Source organism: Erpetoichthys calabaricus, chromosome 14 (genome assembly GCF_900747795.2).
Source record: "Erpetoichthys calabaricus chromosome 14, fErpCal1.3, whole genome shotgun sequence".
NCBI classification, from domain to species: Eukaryota; Metazoa; Chordata; class Cladistia; order Polypteriformes; family Polypteridae; genus Erpetoichthys; species Erpetoichthys calabaricus.
This window is the reverse complement of record NC_041407.2, coordinates 8,578,005-8,600,000: the sequence shown is the minus strand read 5'-3', so window position 1 is coordinate 8,600,000 and position 21,996 is coordinate 8,578,005. Positions and strand designations below refer to the sequence as shown.

The following is a 21,996-nucleotide window of genomic DNA, read 5'->3' as shown; positions in this document are numbered from 1 at the left end:
TTAAAGAATGCTCTCAGTACGTAGCCACAATTCTACTCCACTTTTACCTGGATGGCTTTAAACATAATCAGACGTGATTAATTTTGGAGCTACAGTGCACTGGAAGGACTTCTACTTTTGCTCAGGTCCACTATAATATTACAACAGTCTAACATCACCAATATATGACTTAAGAATCAAAAGGGGCTAAACACAGGCACTCCATTATACCTTCGAAAAATACGCCTCTATAATGCTCCACTGTGACTGCTGGTTTTATCTTTAGGCAAGTGAGAAACTTTTTTTTTTCTTGGTTTTTAGTCATTCTGGTGTGTATTTGAGAGATATTTTGATGTTTGTTAAAAATATATTAATATTTATTTATTTATTGAGCTTCTGTAAAAAGCCAAATATCATTCATTCATTTGTTGACTCCAAGTGTGACTATGCAAGGGTCTTTTCCTGTCAAAACTTGAGACTGTAATGAATACAGCAACCAGTGTAGAGTGTGGTGGGTGAGGCAACGCGCTATCAGCACATGCTTCCCAGTTATGAAAGATGCTGTACAAGTTCACAATAACAGTCCGCTCTTTCACACAGTCACTCATTTACCTGCAAGTCAATCTATATAGCACACAGACTAGGTCAAAAGTTTAGTTGTTATTCAATTAAACATGAGAATGGGCAAGAAGTGAACTGAGCGACTTGGTAGGATTATGGGTGCCAGTTGTACATTCTCTGAAACAGCCACCCTCCAAGGATTTTTTTTTTTTTTTAAAAATCACATTGAAATCTCTACAGTTTATAGAGAATGAGGTGAAAAACAAACAACAAAAAACTTTGGGCGAAATGAAAGAAGTCAGAGGTGAATGGGCAGACTTGCTGAAACTAACAGAAAGGACAAAAATAATCAAAAATAATAGCACTTTGGAAGAGGAGTGTGCACAAGGCGTCATACCTTAAGAGTGGTCTACACCAACAGAAGACCACATCAGGTTCAACTATTAACAGGAAAATAAAGTTACAGTAGGCACCAAAACCAGTCAAATGAAGACTGGAAAAATGTCACTGTGTCTAAAGAGTTTCGATTACCGCTGCAAATGAAAAGTTAATCCCTGGATCCATCCTGCCTTGTGCTGACAGTCCAAGCAAGTGGTGGAAGTGTTAAGTACTGGGATAGATTTTTGGCACATATTAGACCACTTAAAACAAACTGATCATCACTGGAATGACACCACATACCTAAGCATTGTTGCTGACCATTTCCAGCACTTTTCAAATGGCTAATCCGCTACATCACTAAACACACTTCGGACTGGAGTCACAAACATGACACAGTCACTTCTGGTTATTCCAGTGGCCTTCCACCTTTGGCATAAGATGGAACATGAGGTGCACAGCAGAAATGTGTGGTCAAAAGAATATGCTACTGAGCCAGCATCAACCAAAATCCCTAAAGAATGTTTCTAGCACTTTATTGAACCCAAAGAAACCAGAATGTTCTGTAGGGAAACAGTCTTCCTAGAGAGGTACAGCTTACAAAATGGACACTGAGCAATACAATATGAACATACCCTGCAGAACAACTAACAATTCTGGATCTTCACAATGTTTCAGCTACTGAGCATTCATCAGCTGTGTGTCTGGGGTGAGAAAAGCTAAAGTTTGGAAGGCTTGAATGGTGCAGAGGTAACCATGTAAGAAGACCATTCAGTGCTGGAGGAATGTGAGAAACATGTTTGAAAAATGACCTTAATTGGGTTTTTTTTGTGTAGGAATTACTGCTGCTGCATCACAGCTCTCAGAGGGTGCTGCCTGTGTAGCATCTGCATGGTCCCCGAATGCACCAATGTTCCCCCCACACTCTAAAAACATGACGACTCAATTATTTAGTGACGTTAAATTAGCCACATATTAGTGTGTGTGGATGTATGAATGACTGTGCCCTGTGACAGACTGGCACCCCGTCTTAAATTGGTTCCTGCTTTTCATCCAGTCTTCTGGGATTAACTCAGGTCCGTGTGACATCAAAGTGGGATTAAGCTGGGAACAAAATGTACAGATGATATTCATAGATGGATTCTTTGTATCCTCATGACTATAAACTAAGGAACAGATCAGGGGTGGCTATTGGTCTCAAGAAGTGAAAGTGCCCCCGTTGTAAAGAAATCGTCTTTAATCATGATAGTTCGGAGATCATCCCTGAAATGGTCTGCAAGCTGTTACCTGTATCGGAGGCACAGACAAAAGGGGATAGGAAAGGCTTCTGATTACTCTCAAGATGGACATTACAATTGTCAAAGACCCCAGTGAAACATCATATTGTCCTGCAGGCCCATTGCTCTGTTTATAGGAGTAGATGCAGTTTACTACCTAAACAGATTCCCATGGAGCATGAACCATATGTTGGATACACATGGGCAGAACATGTCAAATTCAAAAAAGCAAAGACTGAAGTTGAGATCTGAACCTATGAAAAATGGGTCCGTGACACAGAAGCACTAATCACTGTTGATACTGTGCTAAATAGTATTGACATTATTATAAATCAAATCTGTCAGTGAACACTTATTCAGCTCTGTGCTGACCGCTGTTCCTCTTTCTGGAACTTTCTATCCCAAGCCTACCCATAACGCTTCTTTCAAAGAATTGTTCAAAGAGAGCAGGACTTCTTCTGCATTGCTTTCAGGACGTGTCAGCTGTCATTTTTTCTAGTCTCTGTATAGTTTTATATACAAACAATGCATTTTTAATGTCATTGATGTCCTATGACAGACTGCCATCACATTCATGATTAATTCCAATGCCAGTCTGTGTCTTTCCTCCATTAGCTGAAAATGGACAGATGCAGTCAGTTTTGCTATGCCCTCTCATGAAATATACATCAAGTAAGTTATACAGTTTCAAAAAAGTGTCATTCTTGCAAAGAAAAAATTGGCGGAATAGGAGTTCATGTTACAAATGGCAAATCTACTGTTTTCAGCTGCCAGCTTTGCTACTTGACACTCACAACAGCTCTTTCAAAAAGCTTGGCACTCACAACTGTCAAGCTGGCTTTAAAACTGTCAGTGCCCAGTAAGTCTGGAAGGCTCACTAATTCTAAAGATAAATAGCATGTCTGCAGACTATTCAGTGACTGATGCCATTAAAGTTCAGGTTACTCCATTTCAAAGGACCTCTGATCAGTTATGACGAGCCGTGCCGCTATGGTCCGAACTGTAGGTTCCAACTGTGGCGGCGGACTCTTCTGTTGACACCATAATTTAATCGGCAAATCACCACAATGTCCTGCTGTCAAAAGTTTATTTGGGCTCTGTTTTTAACTACATGATATTGTAAAATAGTAAAGTATATAAAATGTTCTTTTAATACCAATTCATGGAATTACAGTCCATTTATTTCACTTTTATTTTTGAATATGACTTACTGTTACAAAAATATTTAATAAGCAAAGTGTAACAACTAACACTTTGATGTATTGACTAAAATATTTTAAATGTTCCAACTTTCAAAACAATTAACTAAGTCTCTGAATGCACCTGCATACATTTTCTTACTTGTTCTCCTTATGGATTTCTTCATTTTTGCAATACATTTCTGTAATTATTTAATTTAGCTGTTTTGATGATATTCCCCCTCTTTTTGGCATCTGCTTAATGGAAGATAACAAAAGGCACCCCATTCAGGGCTGGTTCTTACCTTAATAATAATACATTTTATTTATATAGCGCCTTTCCCTTGCTCAAGGCATTTATTGTACCCAGTGCTGCTATAATAAGTTCCAGCTTCTGTGTGACCCCAGAATGGACTAAGCAAATGATTAATTGGGAAGCACATGGATTAGTCTGGGTGGAGTTTGCACCTTCTCCTGATGTCATTGTGGGATTTACTCCAGGCTGTCCCTTTTGGTGTGGGTGCATGACTGTGTGTCCTGTATAGAGTCAGGCCCCTGCCTTTCCTGATACTTTTAATTTATTTTCAATTCTTCCAGGGAACCTAAACTTTTGTTAACGGACATGTGAATAGTTGGAAGATTAATGGGATGGAACAGCAGTCCAATGGTTAATTGTCCTGCCTTTGACTCGGGTACAGATCCCACTGTGTGCACTGTCACCATTGAATTTGCATATTTTCCCTATACCCACACAGGGTTATAGTTGTTTTACGTTATTTATGTACAACCAGCCGCCCCCTGCGGCTTCGCCCATGTAGAAGTGAAACAGGACAGCGAGGAGGACCCCACCCAGCTCCCTACTCCTGTCGTCACACTTCTCCCTCCCCTCCACCCATAGCCTCTGTCTCGGATTAGCGCAAATATATCGCTCCTGCAGCGAACTATGATTCTTAGCGCGATGAGAGAAGTCGGCAAATCAACCAGAATGTTTAAGCAAATTCTAGAAAAACGCCCGATCTACATTTGTTAAGTAGTTCTGTCATTCGCTAGCTAAGCAGATGTAAGATACGTCCCGAGGCTGGCACGTGAGTGAGGAGGGCCACGCCTCCCTCCCCTCGGCCTGCTGCGTCTCTCTCGGATTCACACAAATAAATCGGTACTGCAAGCAAACTATGATACTTAGCGCAATGAGAGAAGTCGCAAAATCAACCGGAATGTTCAAGCAAATTATAGAAAAAAAAAAAACAATCTAAATCCATTAAGTAGTTCTCTCGTGAAAAACGGACAGACATACAGACTGACAGACGTTGGATTTTATATATAGAGAAATATGCTGTTATAAACCAACATTCATGGAAGTGCAACTAAAAAGGTCTGCTCAATCAGTTTTAAAAATTAAGTAATGGACAATGCTCTCTATTGTGGTGGTAATGAAATCAGGAATAACAATGGAAGGCTACTGTCACATACACCTGCTGTGTCCTTCCATGATCTGGCCAGGTTGACTGCTGACTACAAGATTGCCCAGTATACCAGTGAGTGGGAGTCTATCTGTGTCTTTTGATGGACTGACTCCCCCCTCCAGATCAGGTTCCTGCATTACAAACACACACACAAGCACATACTTGGGACGATTTAGCTATGCCAGTTCATCTGACCTGTATGTCTTTGGACAGCAGGAGGAAACTGGAGCATCTGGGAAAAAACCCACACAGACAAGGGGAGAAGTGCAAAACTCCAAAGACTAAGTCCCCAGGCTGGGATATGAACTCAGGACTCTGGAGGTATACGGTGCCACACTGCAGACATTCAATACCAAGAGTATATAAATGCACATCCGCATGCTGTCTTATGCACTTTTCACCTTACCTGTGAGCCTCCTGGTGTCTTGGCTGACTGCCGGCGTATAACGGATAACAAATGATCTCTCTCTAGTGTCACACCCTTGACCACAAGGTCTGCATTCTTCAGCTCCTGCTCTGTTGCTTGAAGTTTAGCAGCAATCTAGAAAGCATAAAACAGCTGGAATCATAAGTTTTTCCAAAATCTTGATCTACTCTACTTTCTAAACAACAGACCTCAGCTTGTAAGGACTTACATCATCATATCCTCGTCACTGACTCTATATACAGGCAGTCCACAGGGGAGTGTGCCAAGCCCCCTTCTTTACTCCTTGTTTACCTGTAATTGTGTGTCCAGACACAGCTCCAACTCCTGTCATGATAATTCACCAATGACACCACCATCACAGGCCTGATCATCATTAAGGATGATACAGCTTACATGTGAATTTCCCATTGGGATTAATAAAGTATCTATCTATCTATCTAGAAGAGGTTTTCCTGGTGACTCAATGGTGCTAGAACAGCAGTCTGATTCTTAAGGTAAGCAAAACACTAAAGAGCTGGTTAAGAACTTCAGGGGGAAGAAGGCAGAACCACACTGCCAATTACACCAGAGGGTGAGCAGTACTGATGAGCAAAAGTGGCCAGAGCACATATCAGCTCCTGTCAGAAAGGCTGATTGAGGAAGCAGAGGTGCCAAAGTCTGAGTACAGCTTGCACTTCTCCATCTGTTGTCACAAACGTTTATAGGCGTACAGTGGAATGTATAATCAATCTTTAGCCATTTTCTACCCACAGGTCATAAGACTCCTGAGCAGTTAATCAGAAGGGTAAATATTATAACGTAACAAACACTGTATGAAAAAGTAGTAGTCATCCATCCATTTCCCAACCCGCTGAATCCGAACACAGGGTCACGGGGGTCTGCTGGAGCCAATCCCAGCCAACACAGGGCACAAGGCAGGGAACCAATCCTGGGCAGGGTGCCAACCCACCGCAGGACACACACAAACACACCCATACACCAAGCACACACTAGGGCCAATTTAGAATCACCAATCCACCTAACCTGCATGTCTTTGGACTGTGGGAGGAAAACGGAGCGCCCGGAGGAAACCCACGCAGACATGGGGAGAACATGCAAACTCCACGCAGGGAGGACCCGGTAAAAGGCCATATTGACCGAGTATAAAAAGTGTAAAAATTGCAGAGGGTGAAAAACATGCAAAGTGGGAATGGATCTATTTTATTTAGAACACAGAGAATTTGAATGGAAAACTTTACTTGTATTTCTCTTCTAAGTGTTTCACATATCAATAGCATAACATACCAGTTCTAGACCTCCTTAATCTAATTCAGGGTGGTGAGGTGCCAGACTCTACCCTGGCAGAACTGGCCGCAAAGTCACAATGTGATACTTGTGGGGAAAAACAAAAAGCAGCATGGCCCTGCAGTGTGCAGCCAGTTTATTCAGAGGACGTGTTTCTGGAAAACAGAGTAGTCACCCACCTCATCCTTTGCTGCAGTTAGGCCTTGAATCAGCTCCTCATTTTTTAGGTACTGGTTTCTTTCTGCATCCTCATAACGCTTTTGCCAGTCTAAGTCAGCCTGCACCTTGGCCTGCTCTAGACCCTTCTCCCTCTCCAGGGCGAGAGACACCTGTCGTTTATACCTAAAAACAAAGGGAGGGAAGCAATATAAATGGCACAACATTCTTGGTATATGTTAACAAATGCAAACAACACAGAGCAGTTCGTGCTTTCTTGTGTTTTAACCATTTCAGGCCCCTTTAATAGTGGCAATATTTTCATGCAGTTATTTTAATGGAGAGCACACTTCAGCTCCATGTATTACTGTCTCCCTGAGCGGCCTTGAGTCAAGCTCCACAAATCTAAAACGAGATGTACAGTATCTTCTAAAGGGCAGTATGGTAGAACATTGTAAGATGCTGTAGTGTTGTGTGTGCAATGTGATCAGTGAACTAGATGATGTATATAGGAGATCTATGCTTCAAAATAAATGGAGGGTGACTGGGAGTTCATTTCTCCTTGGACATAAATATAAACTCACATGGAACAATTCTGTTAACTAATGCAATGCTCCCTACTCTCCTTTGTAATGAACAGGTACATACAGACTGCTGGGCCCTTTACAAAAAGTGTTGGGCACAAGATTGCAGGAACATCTGGGGCCAGCAGTGGAAGTTCTAACATAAAAGCCCTAGCAGTTCTCTAGGCCATCCCGGACCACAAAAGCAATGTGCTGGCTTCCCCTAGAAACAGCCGCTTCTAGGTATAGAGCCATTGAGTATGGTGTTGTTGGAAAGAAGGGCTTGGTAAGAAAACAACCAGCAAGATGGATAGACCAGAGCTACATCAGGTACAGGAGCTTTACAAGTCAAAGGAGGTTATGCTTAAGTTTTATAATGCACTAGTGAGGCCACACCTGGAGTTCTGTGTGCAAATGTGATGTCTGGGCTACAAAAAGGACATTGCAGCGCTAGAGAAAGTCCAGAGATTAGTGACTAGGCTGATTGCAGGACTGCAGAAGATGAGCTGTGAGGAAAGACTAAAGGAACAAGTCTTGAGACAGTTGGAGGAAACACATGCAGACATAGGGAGAGTATGCAGACTCAAAGCTGGGAAAGCCTGGGACGTGAACCCTGATCTCATTACCGCGAGGCTGTAGTGCTACCACACTACATAAAATGGTAATCCATATTTAAAATTGCACCTCAAGAATGAGGGATATCTAGCTGGTACATGAAAAAAAAAAAACTATAAATAAATGTGCATGTTAGCAGCAAAAAAGCATTTGTGCAATTAATGATTAAAAATAACTGAAACCAATAAGTGCATGTATATTTACATTTAAGTAGTGTTAAACTGACAATATTAATTAATTGAATCAATGTGTCAGTGCATGAATACACACACACACACACACACACAGAGGGTGGACAAAAGTAAGTTATAGTTGTCCACAGGAAAAAAAGACGTGCAGGTTATGATTATTACAACATCTTTATTATCTCAATAGCTTTATTAACTTTATTAAGTCAAAAGAACGTCATAATGGCACACTGCACTTATCTCCTAAGTGCTCAAATTGCCGACCCTGTGTAGTCACAACTGTTAACCTTCTTTTACCACCACTGTGTGTCTGTCTATATATAATGTTAAACAAATGCTTTGTTTCAGACCTTAACAATCCATCTCTCTGTCCACAAAGCAGCTCCTAGTGAAAACAGCCCACACTTACCTAGGGATGCCCACCTTATAGCCTGAACAGAATTCTCACCTGTCCACATCCTCTTTGTACCTGACCAGCTCAGCCTTCAGCTTTGTTTCCTGGTCAGTGAGTGACTGGATTTGCATGTCCTTTGCAACTGTTCTCTTGGATTCCTCTGCAATTTGAGAATCCCAGCCTGATTTCACCAAGTCCAGCTCGGTTCGAAGCCTAAAAAAAGGAAAAAAAAAAAAAATTACAAAATTAAGATTATCATCAAAAATGTACTCATTTTTTTTGTCTCCCCATTGTGAAATGTAGCTGTGACTTGTAACTAAAAACCTGAACCACCCTGGTTATTTTATTTTATTTCCACTACCCTTTTCTCTTAGTTTCTCCTAAAATGACCTATAAAAAGTGGCATCTCACTTGGTTCTTTATCAGTACAGAATGTGAAAGATGCCATCTTCAATGATGGGACATGATGTGACCAATTGTTTTCAGCCTGGCTTATTTCTTTACAAACAATCACTTTTTTTACTGGGGTTGTCTTGTGGACTACTTGCTTATTTGTCAAAAGGTGAAGTTACCAGACCGTGGGAATGTAGACTGTAATCACCAGATATTTAAATAGATAGTAAATGTTTTCATATCTCTTTTGTTAGGTAGAATGTCCAGTGGAGAGAATAGCCTCAGATTGTTTTGTTTTTTTCTGTCCTCCTTTGTTACATACTGTATAATATTATGGCCCAATCTAGACTGTTTATGTTTTATATTAACTTCCTTTTTATTTCAACTTGTAAAGCACTTTGAGCTAAACTGTTTGTATGAAAATGTGTTATATAAATAAATGTTGCTATTGTTTTCCAACACCAGGAAGCAGTAGCTGGTAGGGCTGAGCGATGATGCAATCAATGATAAACATGTCTTATCATGATAAAGAGGGTCTTGATTATCCACAAACACAAAAATAGATTTTATTTATTTTTTTATTTTTTCTGTGGTTAACTGCTAGCTAATCGTGAGAGAGAGATAAAGAGGCTCTGAGGCTAAATTGAAGGCTTGGCGTGATCTAACTGAATGGTACTTGTGTTAAGTAGGTGTTCTATGTGAACTTATGTGTACTTTATGTTGAGATTGCCTTAATACTGGCACAAATGTTTCTCACGATGCGCAGTGTGTAGTTAGATCGGTCCTGTATTGGATCTTATTCATACCTCTCTAGGCTTCTCTTGGTACTACTCTGAGACCGCTATTTCAAGAGGGGCTCGGTCCGGTAGTTTTAGCACACAGTTTGAGCTGAATAAAGTGTTAAATGCAACTTGGAAAAATGTATACACAGAGCATAAATACAAATGATCCAGTAGATTTAGTGCAGAAAATTATGTTGTCATTCTGCCCCTAAGGGGTAATTACTAGTTTTAGAGTAGATACTTATGTGTTTTTTTAATTATTTAAAAAAAAAAAAAACAGCTGCACAGACGCGGCCTCTTCATATAATTCGATGTAGTAGTTTAGAACTAGAAGGCAGATTAGTTAGCTGTGCTGCCACCCCAGAGCCCTGGGTTAAACTCCAGCACCTGTCTTAGTGACGCTGCCATGTTCTCCCTGTGTCTGCACTGGGTTTTCTCCAAGAACTCCATGCACATGGCCAGGTCAACTGCTGACTGTGCTCCTGTTTCAGGTTTGCGTGGTGGCTCCCGTGAAGGTCTGTGCACAAGTGTACTCTGATAGAAATGTAATCTTTCCAGGGGTTTTCCTTCTGTTGGGATTCATTTCTATTTTATGAAAACTAGTAATAGTGCAGGTGGCACAGTTGGCTCTCTGCTCCTGGGCATTTCACTCTCAAGTTCAGCGAGGCATTGCTAGATCAAGTACTGGCTGTGCTGCTGTGTTTGATTTACTGAGTGCCCTGGGTTGGTCCAGTGTGGGTGTATATGTGAGTGTGCCCTGGGATGGACTGGTACCTGCCCCTGAAACCCAAAAATGTATAAATCAAACTTGAAAATTGATGGATGGATGGATGAATAGTTTACTCTTTACTTCATTAATAGCTGAACCAAAAAGCCATGTACAGCCAACACCTACTTACTATAGCAATTATATAAAATGATACAGGTTAAATATTCCATCCATCCATTCATATCCAACCCGCTATATCCTAACTACAGGGTCACAGGGGTCTGCTGAAGCCAATCCCAGCCAACACAGGGCACAAGGCAGGAGGCAAACCCAGGGCAGGGTGCCAGCCCACCGCAGACGTTAAATATTCTCCAAATTATTTCAAAGGAAAGAAAAGTGAAGGCCATGTTCTAGTTTGCTGGTTTTTACAGCTTGAACTTGATAACCTGTTAACAAAAAACCCATAGAAAGGTTCAACTGGCTCCTGTAGGTTTAATGGTTTGATTAGCACAAATATTAGGAAGCAACAGTTCTGGCTGTACAAACATATGACGTCCACCTGTATCAACGGCTCAGTCACTTTCATTTCACATCCTGCTGTAAACCAGACTACTGTAAGCATGATTTGCTGTAGACAATCCTATCTGCAGTCCACTCCCTGACAGAGGAACAAAAAGAATCAAACGATGGTGGTAAACTGTCTGCTTTTGTTTTTGAAATTCAGATATAAATGAGTTGTGTGTGGCATGCATTTCTAAAGAGTAATAAACAGAAAAAAAGACCACTACACAGAAGCTAAACAGAACACTTGCTTCTCAATCTGCTCCTGCTTCTCCTTCAGGGTGTCACTAATGTTCCACTCCATTCTGCGTTTTTCCATTTCGAGCGTTTCCAGGTTCATCTGCAATTCCCTATGCTTGTTTTCCATTTCCCGGATCTGTTCAGCATGGGCCTCCTTTATGGTCTCCAACTGTGACTCTTTTTCACGGGCAAAACGGTCCAAATCCTGATGCCTGCACAGACAAAACAAAAAGAAAAACAAAATATTTTAATTTATTTGTCCAATGACAAAAGACACACCCAAATAATTGCTATTGCAAAAGCAGCATTTGACACGTAGAGTAATGCTACCAACACTTTCATTTTGGCTGACAGTGTGTTGCTTCTCCGTATAGATGAAGCCAACACAAGATTTGTAACAAATATCATTCCATCCCTGTCAAATTGATCTTTTTATGAGTTCACTCTTGTCCAGAGTTTCCAAAACATTCTGCCTTTCCTAGAATGTGTGTGCTGATCTCTGCCTGAACGTCATATTCTAGCGATTTGGGACAGCTTCCAAGTGAAGTTAGGAGATTCTTCCTAAATTAGGAAAATTGATACAAAAATATTCCTGCTACTTATAATAGTAGGGCCAAATTCGCATCAATTGAGATTTTTCACAAATTTAGGACTCTTTTTCCTACTCTGATGCTTGATAAATATGGACACAGATCTGGGTGAAAAGTCACACCAGCTTAGAATTTACAGACAAAGAAAACAAGTTTATATTTGGTTAATCCAGTCGAACAGATTAATCAACAACTACTGTAAATCAAAAATATAAACAGAAAATAAAAGAATTATTAAAGCAATATCTTATTCCTTTCAGCTCTTGGCATAGCATTCAGAAAGTCCATAAATTAAACCCAGCAGAAGATCTGACATAGCTGCATAGAAAATAAAAAGTCTATTCTGGATGAACACACCTTGAACAACAGTAACTAATAAAGCAATCATTATTTATATTTCAATCAACTTCCACATTAGGGCAAAAAAATCAAGTGAGAATGATCATTAAAAAATGTAAGGATTTTACGTCAGTGTCCATCGACACAAAAGCATCTGGAGAACTTAGTGTGTAAAAGTAACTGTAATTTATTATGCACCAGTATATCTACTCTCAATATATAAAATCCTAAGCCTAAAAGTGCAACAATTTTCTGCGCTGTTTTTATATCACATCTTTTGTCACACTTTAAAATCGGGCTTATTTTAAAACCTACATATACAGTCCTGGCCGAAATTATCAGCACCCCTGAAATTTTCCTTGAAAATGCACCATTTCTCCCAGAAAATTGTTGCAATTACAAATGTCTTGGTATACACTTGTTTATTTCCTTTATGTTTCATTGGAACAACACAAAAAAACAGAGAAAAAAAGCCAAATCTGACATCATTTCACACAAAACTTAAAAACCGGGCTGGACAAAATTATTGGCACCCTCTACTTAATATTTGGTTGCATGCCCTTTGGAAAAAATAGCTGAAATCAAGCGCTTCCTATTACTAATAACAAGCTTGTTACACCTGTCAACTGGAATTTCCGACCACTCTTTCTTTTGCAAACTGCTCGAGGTCTCTCAGATTTGAAGGGTGCCTTCTCCCAACAGCAATTTTGAGATCTCTCCATAAGTGTTCAATCGGATTTAGATCCAGACTCATTGCTGGCCACTTCAGAACTCTCCAGTGCTTTGTCTTCAACCATTTCTGAGTGCTTTTAGAGGTATGTTTGGGGTCATTGTCCTGCTGGAACACCCATGACCTCTGACGCAGACCCAGCTTTCTGACACTGGGCCCTACATTGCGCCCCAATATCTTTTGGTAGTCTTCAGATTGCATGATGCCTTGCACACCGTCAAGGCATCCAGTGCCAGAGGCAGCAAAACATCCCCAAAACATCTTAGAACCTCCACCATGTTTGACTGTAGGTACTGTGTTCTTTTCTTCGTAGGCCTCATTCCATTTTCTGTAAACAGTAGAATGATGAGCTTTACCAAAAAGCTCTACCTTGGTCTCATCTGTCCACAAGATGTTCACCCAGAAGGATTTTGGCTTCCTCAAGTACATTTTGGCAAACTCCAGTCTGGCTTTTATGTTTCCGTGTCAGCAGTGGGGTCCTCCTGGCTCTCCTGCCATAGCGTTTCATTTCGTTCAGATGTCGACGGATAGTTTGAGCTGACACTGTTGCATCCTGAGTCTGCAGAACAGCTTGAATATGTTTTGAAGTTGATTGAGGTTGTTTATCCACCATTCGGACTATCCTTCGTTGAAGTCTTTTATCAATTTTTCTCTTCCGTCCACGTCCAGGGAGATTAGCTACAGTGCCATGTGTTGTGAACTTCTTGATTATGTTGCGCACAGTGGACAAAGGAATATGAAGATCTCTGGAGATGGACTTGTAGCCTTGAGATTGTTGATATTTTTTCACAATTTTTGTTCTCAAGTCCTCAGACAATTCTCTGCTCTTCTTTCTGTTCTCCATGCTTAGTGTGGCACACTCAGAAACACAACAGAAAGGTTGGGTCAACTTTTCTCCATTTTAACTGGCTTCAGGTGTGATTGCTGTATTGCCAGCACCTGTTTCTTGCCACAGGTGAGTTCAAACGAGCATCATATGCTTAAAGTAAAACAATTTACCCACAATTTTGAAAAGGTGCCAATAATTTTGTCCGGCCCATTTTTGGAGTTGGGTATGTTGATCCAAAGGTTAAAAAAAAGACATAACATAATAATAAACAGCAGAATGACAGAAAATAAATTGACACAACTAAAAAACAAAAAAATGTAAGGCCTGACCAAATGAAAAGGCCTTGAAGTCTTCTGTTTGACTAACTTTGTGCTAAAGTCTAGAAGTGTAGTACAGAACGGCTCCAGCCCCAAATTTTTTAAATCTGTAAAATGAAGAACATAAGAGGTGGCTATCAACTAGGCAGAGGGCTCTACTTGGTATATAACGATTTACCAATAATGATAAATATTAAGGGGATTTGTCATGTAAAGCTTTCAAGGTGAAGGATAACATGTTAAAAATGAATGCGTTGTTCAACAAGGAACTGCTGCAGATGCCATAACACTGGGGTAATTGTACAGCAAAGACTTGTCAAAAGACTAGCAGCTGAGCTCTTCACCATCTGCAGCGTTTGTAAGGATCTTTTTGGAAGACAGAAATAATCCATATGAGAAAAAAATAAAAGCTTTGGTAAGAATTTAAGCAAAAACAACTTTTGGATAGGGTCAAATTCATGATACACATTCCCTGATGTGGAAATATTCAGACTTTGAAGAAGATTTAGCGATGCATTAAAACGAAGCTTAGAATTGATGGTATTAAGGCATTATTTTGATAAATAATCAACCATGAATTACACATTAAGGGAGAGTCTTACTTTTTGTTGAACAGTTCCTCTTCTTTCTTACAGCTCAGTTCCATTAACCTGAGTTTATCTTCCAACTCCTTTATCCTGTTAGAGCACAAAAGTAAAACTGATACAAGTCTGACATACACAGATTATTAATACCTGTATATTTCATTTGCATTATTCACATCAATCAATTGGTGTTCTCCTTCTGAACATAATAAATGTCCTATTTTTGCCTGAGCCAGACCTCAGGAATTGGTATAATCATAGGAAGCCTCAAATGAATAGCTGCACTTGTGACCTGTTTTTCTTTCAACTGACTGCTTTTAAAGCACTGAGGATAACCACCCCGTGTCTACACTGCTCTGAATAATCACACACTGAATAGCACCCCCATTGTCAGCACGGGAGATGAGCCAGGTCTTCATTTTAAGACTTAAAGTGACCAATGGCACAAACTGACCCCAGACAGTGTAGAAAGAGCACCACACGTTTACAATCCTAAAAAAAAAAGTCGGCATCACCTCTGCCACTCAGTAACCACAATTAGTCTACCCGAACTTGATAGGACTGTCACGATACCAAAATGTCGAACTTCGATACAATACTAAGCATTGAAATTTGATACCATTTTCGATACCCAATACAGTATATAATGTAACTCGATAAAACATAGCAAATCTTAATGAATTAAAATCTTAACATTGATGATATCTAATGACAGAAATTTCAGTCATTAAGTGCAAATACTTCCAAGTAGTGCAACCTTTTATAAAAGGTAAGGGTAAAGTTCTGTAAGCAATAAAAACTAAAGACGTTTAAATCTAGTCAGCAGTGTTTTCACATTGATGAACATAAATTGTGATACTGAGGTAGTACAACAAAATGTACAAATGTCATTAAATTTTAACTGAATCGTCTTCTTTTGTCTGCTCCCATTAGGGGTCACCACCGCGGGATCATCTTCTTCCATATCTTCCTGTCCTTGTCATCTTGCTCTGTCACACCCATCACCTGCATGTCCACCCTCACCACATCCATAAACCTTCTCTTAGGCCTTCCTCTTCTCCTCTTACCTGGCAGCTCTATCCTTAGCATCCTTCTCCCCATATTCTCAGCATCTCTCCTCTGCACATGTCCAAACCAACGCCATCTCATCTCTCTGACTTTGTCTCCCACCGTCCAACCTGAGCTGACCCTCTAATGTCCTCATTCCTAATCCAATCCTGTCTATCTTCATCACACCCAATGCAAATCTTAGCATCTTTAACTCGTCACCTTGTCACCTCCAGCTCTGTCTCCTGCTTTCTGGTCAGTGCCACCGTCTCCAGCCCATATAGCATAGCTGGTCTCACTACCGTCCTGTAGACCTTCCCTTTCACTCTTGCTGATATCCGTCTATCTCAAATCACTCCTGACACTCTTCTCCACCCATTCCACCCAGCCTGCACTCTCTTCTTCACCTCTCTTCCACAATCCCCATTACTCTATACTGTTGATCCCAAGTATTTAAACTCATCCACCTTCGCGAACTCTACTCCCCTCATCCTCACCATTCCTCTGACCTCCCTCTCATTCACACACATGTATTCTGTCTTGTTCCTACTGACCTTCACTCCTCTCATCTCTAGAGCATATGTCCACCTCTCCAGGGTCTCCTCAACCTGCTCCTTACTCTCGCTACAGATCACAATGTTATCAGCAAACATCATAGTCCATGGGGACTCCTGTCTAATCTCGTCTGTCAACCTGTCCATCACCATTGCAAATAAGAAAGTGCTCAGAGATGTAATCCCACCTCCGTCACTCCTACCGCAGTCCTCACCACTGTCACACTTCCCTCGTATATATGAATACATAAAAATATTAAAACATTAAATAAGCATTCAAGTAAAATGAACGTTAATATGTTTTTTGTAAACAATTCTTCAGAAAAGTAACACACAGACAGACCACTAACACACTTTAAGGCTTTGTATAAACGCAAATAGTGCACATGGCATTTTTGTGTATGTAAACTGCAATGTCTTTGCAACTTCTAAATTTATTGCAAGAAAGGCTAGCATGTCGACGTCCTCTTCCACGAGGCCTCTGTTGCTGTTGTTGGGCTGCAAATGAGCTGTGACATACTAAATACACACTCTGAAGCAAAGCTGGAAGAATACGAGCACATGGAGGAGTAGCGTCGCTGTTTGCGCAGTTGAGTGCTGAAAGGTTACAGAGCCTTACATTATAGAGCAAATGTGACGAAATGTAATTTTAAAATCACACGTAATAAAGTAAAAGAAATTAACGCACTATGGCAGCAGGCTTTGCGGTGTAGGTTTAAAAAAACGAGCGAGTACAGAGCCTCATATATAGTTTTGCTTCTTGATATGTTCAACTGGCTACAAAAAATGATTTAACTGGTACAAATAAATAAATGTCACGTCCCTACTTCAAACAACAGTTTACAGGTTTATACTTATTAATGTTTTCATAATTTACACGTATACCACCACTCGAAATTTTTTGTATTGAGTCGCTTGCAAATCTTGCGTACACGTTTGCGTGTATGTAGTTTTCTGTTGCCATCTGCCAGAAAACCAAAATGTTTCCAGAGGCCTTTCCAGCTGCCCTCATTGCCAGTTAAGCATACTGGTGAAGGCTCCAATGCTGCTGAAATTGCCATCTTAATAACACTGGCAAGGGGATGGAACTCAACCCATGGGGAACTAGAAATGCACTCGTAATGTAGCCGGTAGAATCGATACCATGAAAAATTAGGAATATATTTCGATAATTTTGACAACCCTAGTTCCTGATGGGCTTGGTATGGAAGGATAACACCCACACTTGTTATGTTCCTTGTCACTTTTGTGATTATTGTTGAGTGGCTCTTTAGTTTATCCTTTGGCAGCGGTACATGATGAGTTACACTACCTTAAGGCTATTAAGTGCTAGAATTTTTAAAAATCAGCCTGATTAATTTGTTACTAAACAACGGAAATAACTGCCATAAATGCAATTCCTGTTTGTTATTTTAATAAGTTTAACTGCCAAGTCTGATGTCTCAGTGCGCACGAAGGACTACTACATACACATTGGACTCCCGGATCACACAACTCTCCGAGTTGGGCAGCAGATGGCAGTTAAGATGGCATACAAACATCAAGCTAACTTGGCTTCCGTTTGATTTGAGTCAGAAACCTAACTGATATTGCACCAGCTCTTCGTTGATTTGTGTCATATTCCCTTTAATGTAATTCACAAAAAAGCAATAAATAATTGAACAAAGTAATAAAATGAAATCGCTATTATAAGGGTTTTCTCAAGTTGAACAATGCTTTTTTTTTTTTTTAACTGCTTGATACCAATAACAAGTGTGCCAGCTATTTGCATGCTACGTTGGTACATACCGCCGAAACCAGCATGTTGACGTGTATGCTTCTAAATGTTTATATAATTAGTTTAGTCCTGCATCTTATTCCCTGGTCATTCACTTCCATCTTACAACTCAATGGCATAATAGGGGCCTGAATCCTCATATTAGATCAGTGGTTCTCAGGCCCTGTTTATGCAAGGCCCACATTAACAATTCAAACATTTCTGCGGCCCACATGTTAGCCTTCGCTGGCATATAATTTATTGCTCATGCGTTTAGTAATTGGGGGTAAATATTACTAATATACAGTATTATGTAATTTTTTTCTTTACATGTTTAGTTGCTCATTGCTTGCTACACAAATACAATAATAAATAGAGAGACAACGATAATCATTATCTGGTTTATTTTATTTTCATTTACGTTAGTAAAGTTGTCAAAGATTATGCTGTTTGGGCTTACATAGCATGTCAATTCTGGCTGAAATTTTTTGATAGATAGATTCTTGACCGATATTTTGTTTTCATGGCAGTCAATGCAGAAAATGAAACCTCGCACAAATAAGTTGTTGAAAAAAGTATAAGAACTTTCATTGCTAGTGCTGACAACAACGGATATTCAAGCGAAACTATGCACCAAAAGAAAGAGATATCCATAGCAGGATCGTCAAATTTAGTTTGTAATGTGCGATCGCTAGACAGCTCCGCTAATTCATCTTGTGCACGACCGGTTAATTCAGAACCAAAGTACTAAAATAACTAAATTAAACAAAGCGTCTCTAAGCCCCAAAATCCTGCAGCTTGTATCCGTACGTACGGTCTGCCGCTAACAATGTGTAAAAAATGCGGATTATTTTCTTGTTTCCTCTGACTTTTTGTCTAATTTTGGTACTGATTTAAGACTTTAGCACGGCCCACCTTTGGTCCGCGGCCCATGGGTTGAGAACCACTGTATTAGATTATGGATTAGCAAATGGACAGCTGATATGAGGAGTGTTTGCATTGTACATTTTAGCCCTGTTTTAATTTTCTTTGAAGGACAAAATAAAATAAAGGGCCTGGCTAACGGCAAACAAAGGAAATGATTGATGAAAGCGACGGGCTGCAGCTCTCTGAAAAACTGAGCAAGTGTGTGAAGAAATGGATGGACTGACCGTCATAACAGTAGACTGGTTGCAGGGCACGGAAATTCCTGTGGAATCTTACCGTGCATCCTTTACCACTGAGACATCTTTGACCTCCCATTCTTTACGTTTGATGTTTTTTTCCATCAGATGGGTGTTCTTCTCTGCAGCCTGTAATGCCTCAAAAGCTTCTGCCTGTGCACTTCTGTGAACCTCCACTTCCTTGGAAAGTAATTTGACCTTTGCATTTCAGATATAAGAAAAAGAGAAAAAAGAAACTATCATCAGCATCACAGCAGGATATGAAATTCAGTTCTGTATGTTTGTCAACACTTTGAGATTCCAGTTCTTCAGATAAAAACATCAATAGTACTCAAACGTTAGCTCTGCTTTGTCTCACTTCAAAGCCATGACCTTGTGAGAAGCCAAACTAAAGATGAATCATCCTTACCTTGAGTTCATGTGCAAGGACCACATTGCTCATTCCGTCCATTTTCAAAGTGAACTCATGCTCTCTGCGTCTCATCTCACTGTCAAATTCTACCATCAGCTCCTGGTGAAGAAACAGGAACCAAAATCATGTCCGGAGCTGACATTTCAAAAAAAATGGATGTAGTCATGTTCCATGGGACACACACAAGTGGAGCCAGTATAAAAGGCAAAGATGCTGTCATTCAAAATAAATCCAGTATTTAAACTAATAAAGAAATCACAACTTATATAAATGGAGGTTTTTTTAAACACACCTTAGATTAATGTCTGATGGGTAGGTTTCTATGCTAAAAATACAAAAAGAGGCTCAAAAAGAAGAACAAGACCAGAAACTGACGAGGCTCCATGAAGAAGACACTAGGGGGCAGCAGAGTTTACCTATGCTGCTGTGGCCAACATTGCACGAAACTGAATACGGGGATCAAAGGTGAATTGTTGGGCAGCAGAGTGATGCAGAATCTGTGTTAGGACTACTGCCATATACAGAGAGGAGCCATCTAAAACACCCTGAAACTTTTGAATAATGGTTTAGTTATAATTAAGAGAAATTCAAAGCAAAAGACCATAACAGAAATAAACAATCAAACAGGAAGTAGAACAAAATTCAGAAAGTTCAAAAAAGAGGAAAGTGAGAAGTCAAGCCAAATGACATCTTTTATTGGCTAACTAAAAAGATTACAATATGCAAGCTTTCAAGGCAACTCAGACCGTGCTGGTATCCAGAAGGTTGCCAGTTCGAATCCCCGTCACTGCCAAAAGAGATCCTACTCTGCTGGGCCCTTGAGCAAGACCCTTAACCTGTAATTGCGCCAGGGGCGCTGTACAATGGCTGACCCTGCGCTCTAACCCCAAGGGGTATGCGAAAACTAACAAATTTCTAATACGAGAAATCGTATAAGACGAAATAAAGAACAAAAAAAAAATATTGTAATCTTTAGTTAGCCAATAAAAGGTGTCATTTTGTGTGACTTCTCACTATATTCATAATGGCTAACATGGTACAACACACTAGTTCTACAGAAAAAGAGGAAACAAATTCAAACAGTAAAACACAAAAGCCACACAAAGTATTAAGATTCATATTAAAAAAAAGACACGAGTAAACACAATTCATAATTAAGAGCAGGGTCAAAAGAAACTAAGCAAAGAGTGACCGTCTGACAAAGGTCTTTATAGCCTTCAGGTGTTGTAGCTTGGGTGAATTAGGGCACTTAAGGGCAATTACTTAAACTGGCGTCTGACCCCAAAACGTATCAACATGATTGGCAGACACGGAGAAATGCTCAACAAAACCAATTAACCAAAAATGTAAATTAAATAAAAAAAATTACAAAGAAAGCAAAAGTAAAACCCCTGGGGCAAGATCCACAACTGAACATGGCAGCTTGGCACTGCTGCAGACACCGATCCAGTGTTACTATCGTATGCTGTTTGCATGTCCTCCTTATTTCTGGTTTTCATAACAAAGATATGTATATTAGGTTAATCTTATCTGTCTAAATTGGCCCCCTGTGAGTGGGGATATATTTGAAAGGGATCCTGTGAAGAACCGGTACCCCCATGCAGAGCTGGTTCCTGCCTTGTGCCTCACGTTCCCACAATAGGCTCCCTTTGACCCTGAATTGTACTAAACTGGGTTAAGAATGCTATGCTACCACTCATCGACAGAAAAACTTTGCATTATAAATGCTTCCTGCTGGTGAACACCATCCCAAGGGACTTTACAGATACAGCACACTTGGCTCCAGTGTTCTAGTCTTTTGGCACTGAAGTGGCTCGAGTGACAGGGTTGTGGTTTTATATAATGCCAGTCCTCATGACTCCCAGCACAAGCTAACATACAGTTGACTCGACAGTATAGGCGCTGGCAGGTGACGTCACTCAGTCAAGGTCACAAAGAAAGAAAGTCTGCTGGCTACTGAACCCACGGCTTCTTGTTAGCAGTTCAGCACAACTGCCACCAGGTGCTGATCGTGACACAAATTCTGCCAAGGAGGTTTTACAGGTGTAGTGAATCTAGAAATGCTGAGGTGTCCTTCTAAATCCAGATGAGGTAATTAGAACTTAATCAGATTACATTCATCTTCTGGGCTTAATGTGAATACATATATAGCCTTGTGCTTCAGCATGCTGATAGAAGTTGTTTTCAGTTTTAACTACTGTATAAAAATTCAAGGGAAAGAAAGAGACTGCTTTGAATTTATGCACCCATTCATAAAATTATGGTTTGCCCAGCCATTTTATAAATCCATGTTTGTTGCTTTGCGCCTTCCTCCACCATAACTTATCACTTATGGAGGAGGAGTGAAAGCGTCAGATTCAGCAAAAATTTCGATGTCTAGTTTGACAAAAACATCGATATCTCGATGATGGGTGCGTGTCTGTCTGTGTCTGTCGGTCTAGAGCTAAAATGGCTGGAAGGAAAAATATCAAACTTGAAAGTTAAACTTGTTCTGAGATGACAATGTGCCGATTAGTTTTTCAGCCAC

General features: G+C 40.2%; 1 protein-coding gene across 1 annotated transcript in view; it reads right to left on the bottom strand.

Moving 5' to 3' along the window:
• ccdc57 (coiled-coil domain containing 57) overlaps nucleotides 1-21,996 on the bottom strand; it is a 92,661-nt gene that overhangs the window by 32,135 nt on the left and 38,530 nt on the right. Inside the window, exons 4-10 of the mRNA XM_028819228.2 lie at nucleotides 19,467-19,568; nucleotides 19,098-19,255; nucleotides 14,556-14,630; nucleotides 11,160-11,360; nucleotides 8,518-8,676; nucleotides 6,727-6,889; nucleotides 5,243-5,377 (exon numbers count right to left, since the gene is read on the bottom strand). Of these exons, the coding sequence (XP_028675061.1) occupies nucleotides 5,243-5,377; nucleotides 6,727-6,889; nucleotides 8,518-8,676; nucleotides 11,160-11,360; nucleotides 14,556-14,630; nucleotides 19,098-19,255; nucleotides 19,467-19,568 (993 nt within the window). The remainder of the gene's footprint in view (nucleotides 1-5,242; nucleotides 5,378-6,726; nucleotides 6,890-8,517; nucleotides 8,677-11,159; nucleotides 11,361-14,555; nucleotides 14,631-19,097; nucleotides 19,256-19,466; nucleotides 19,569-21,996) is intronic.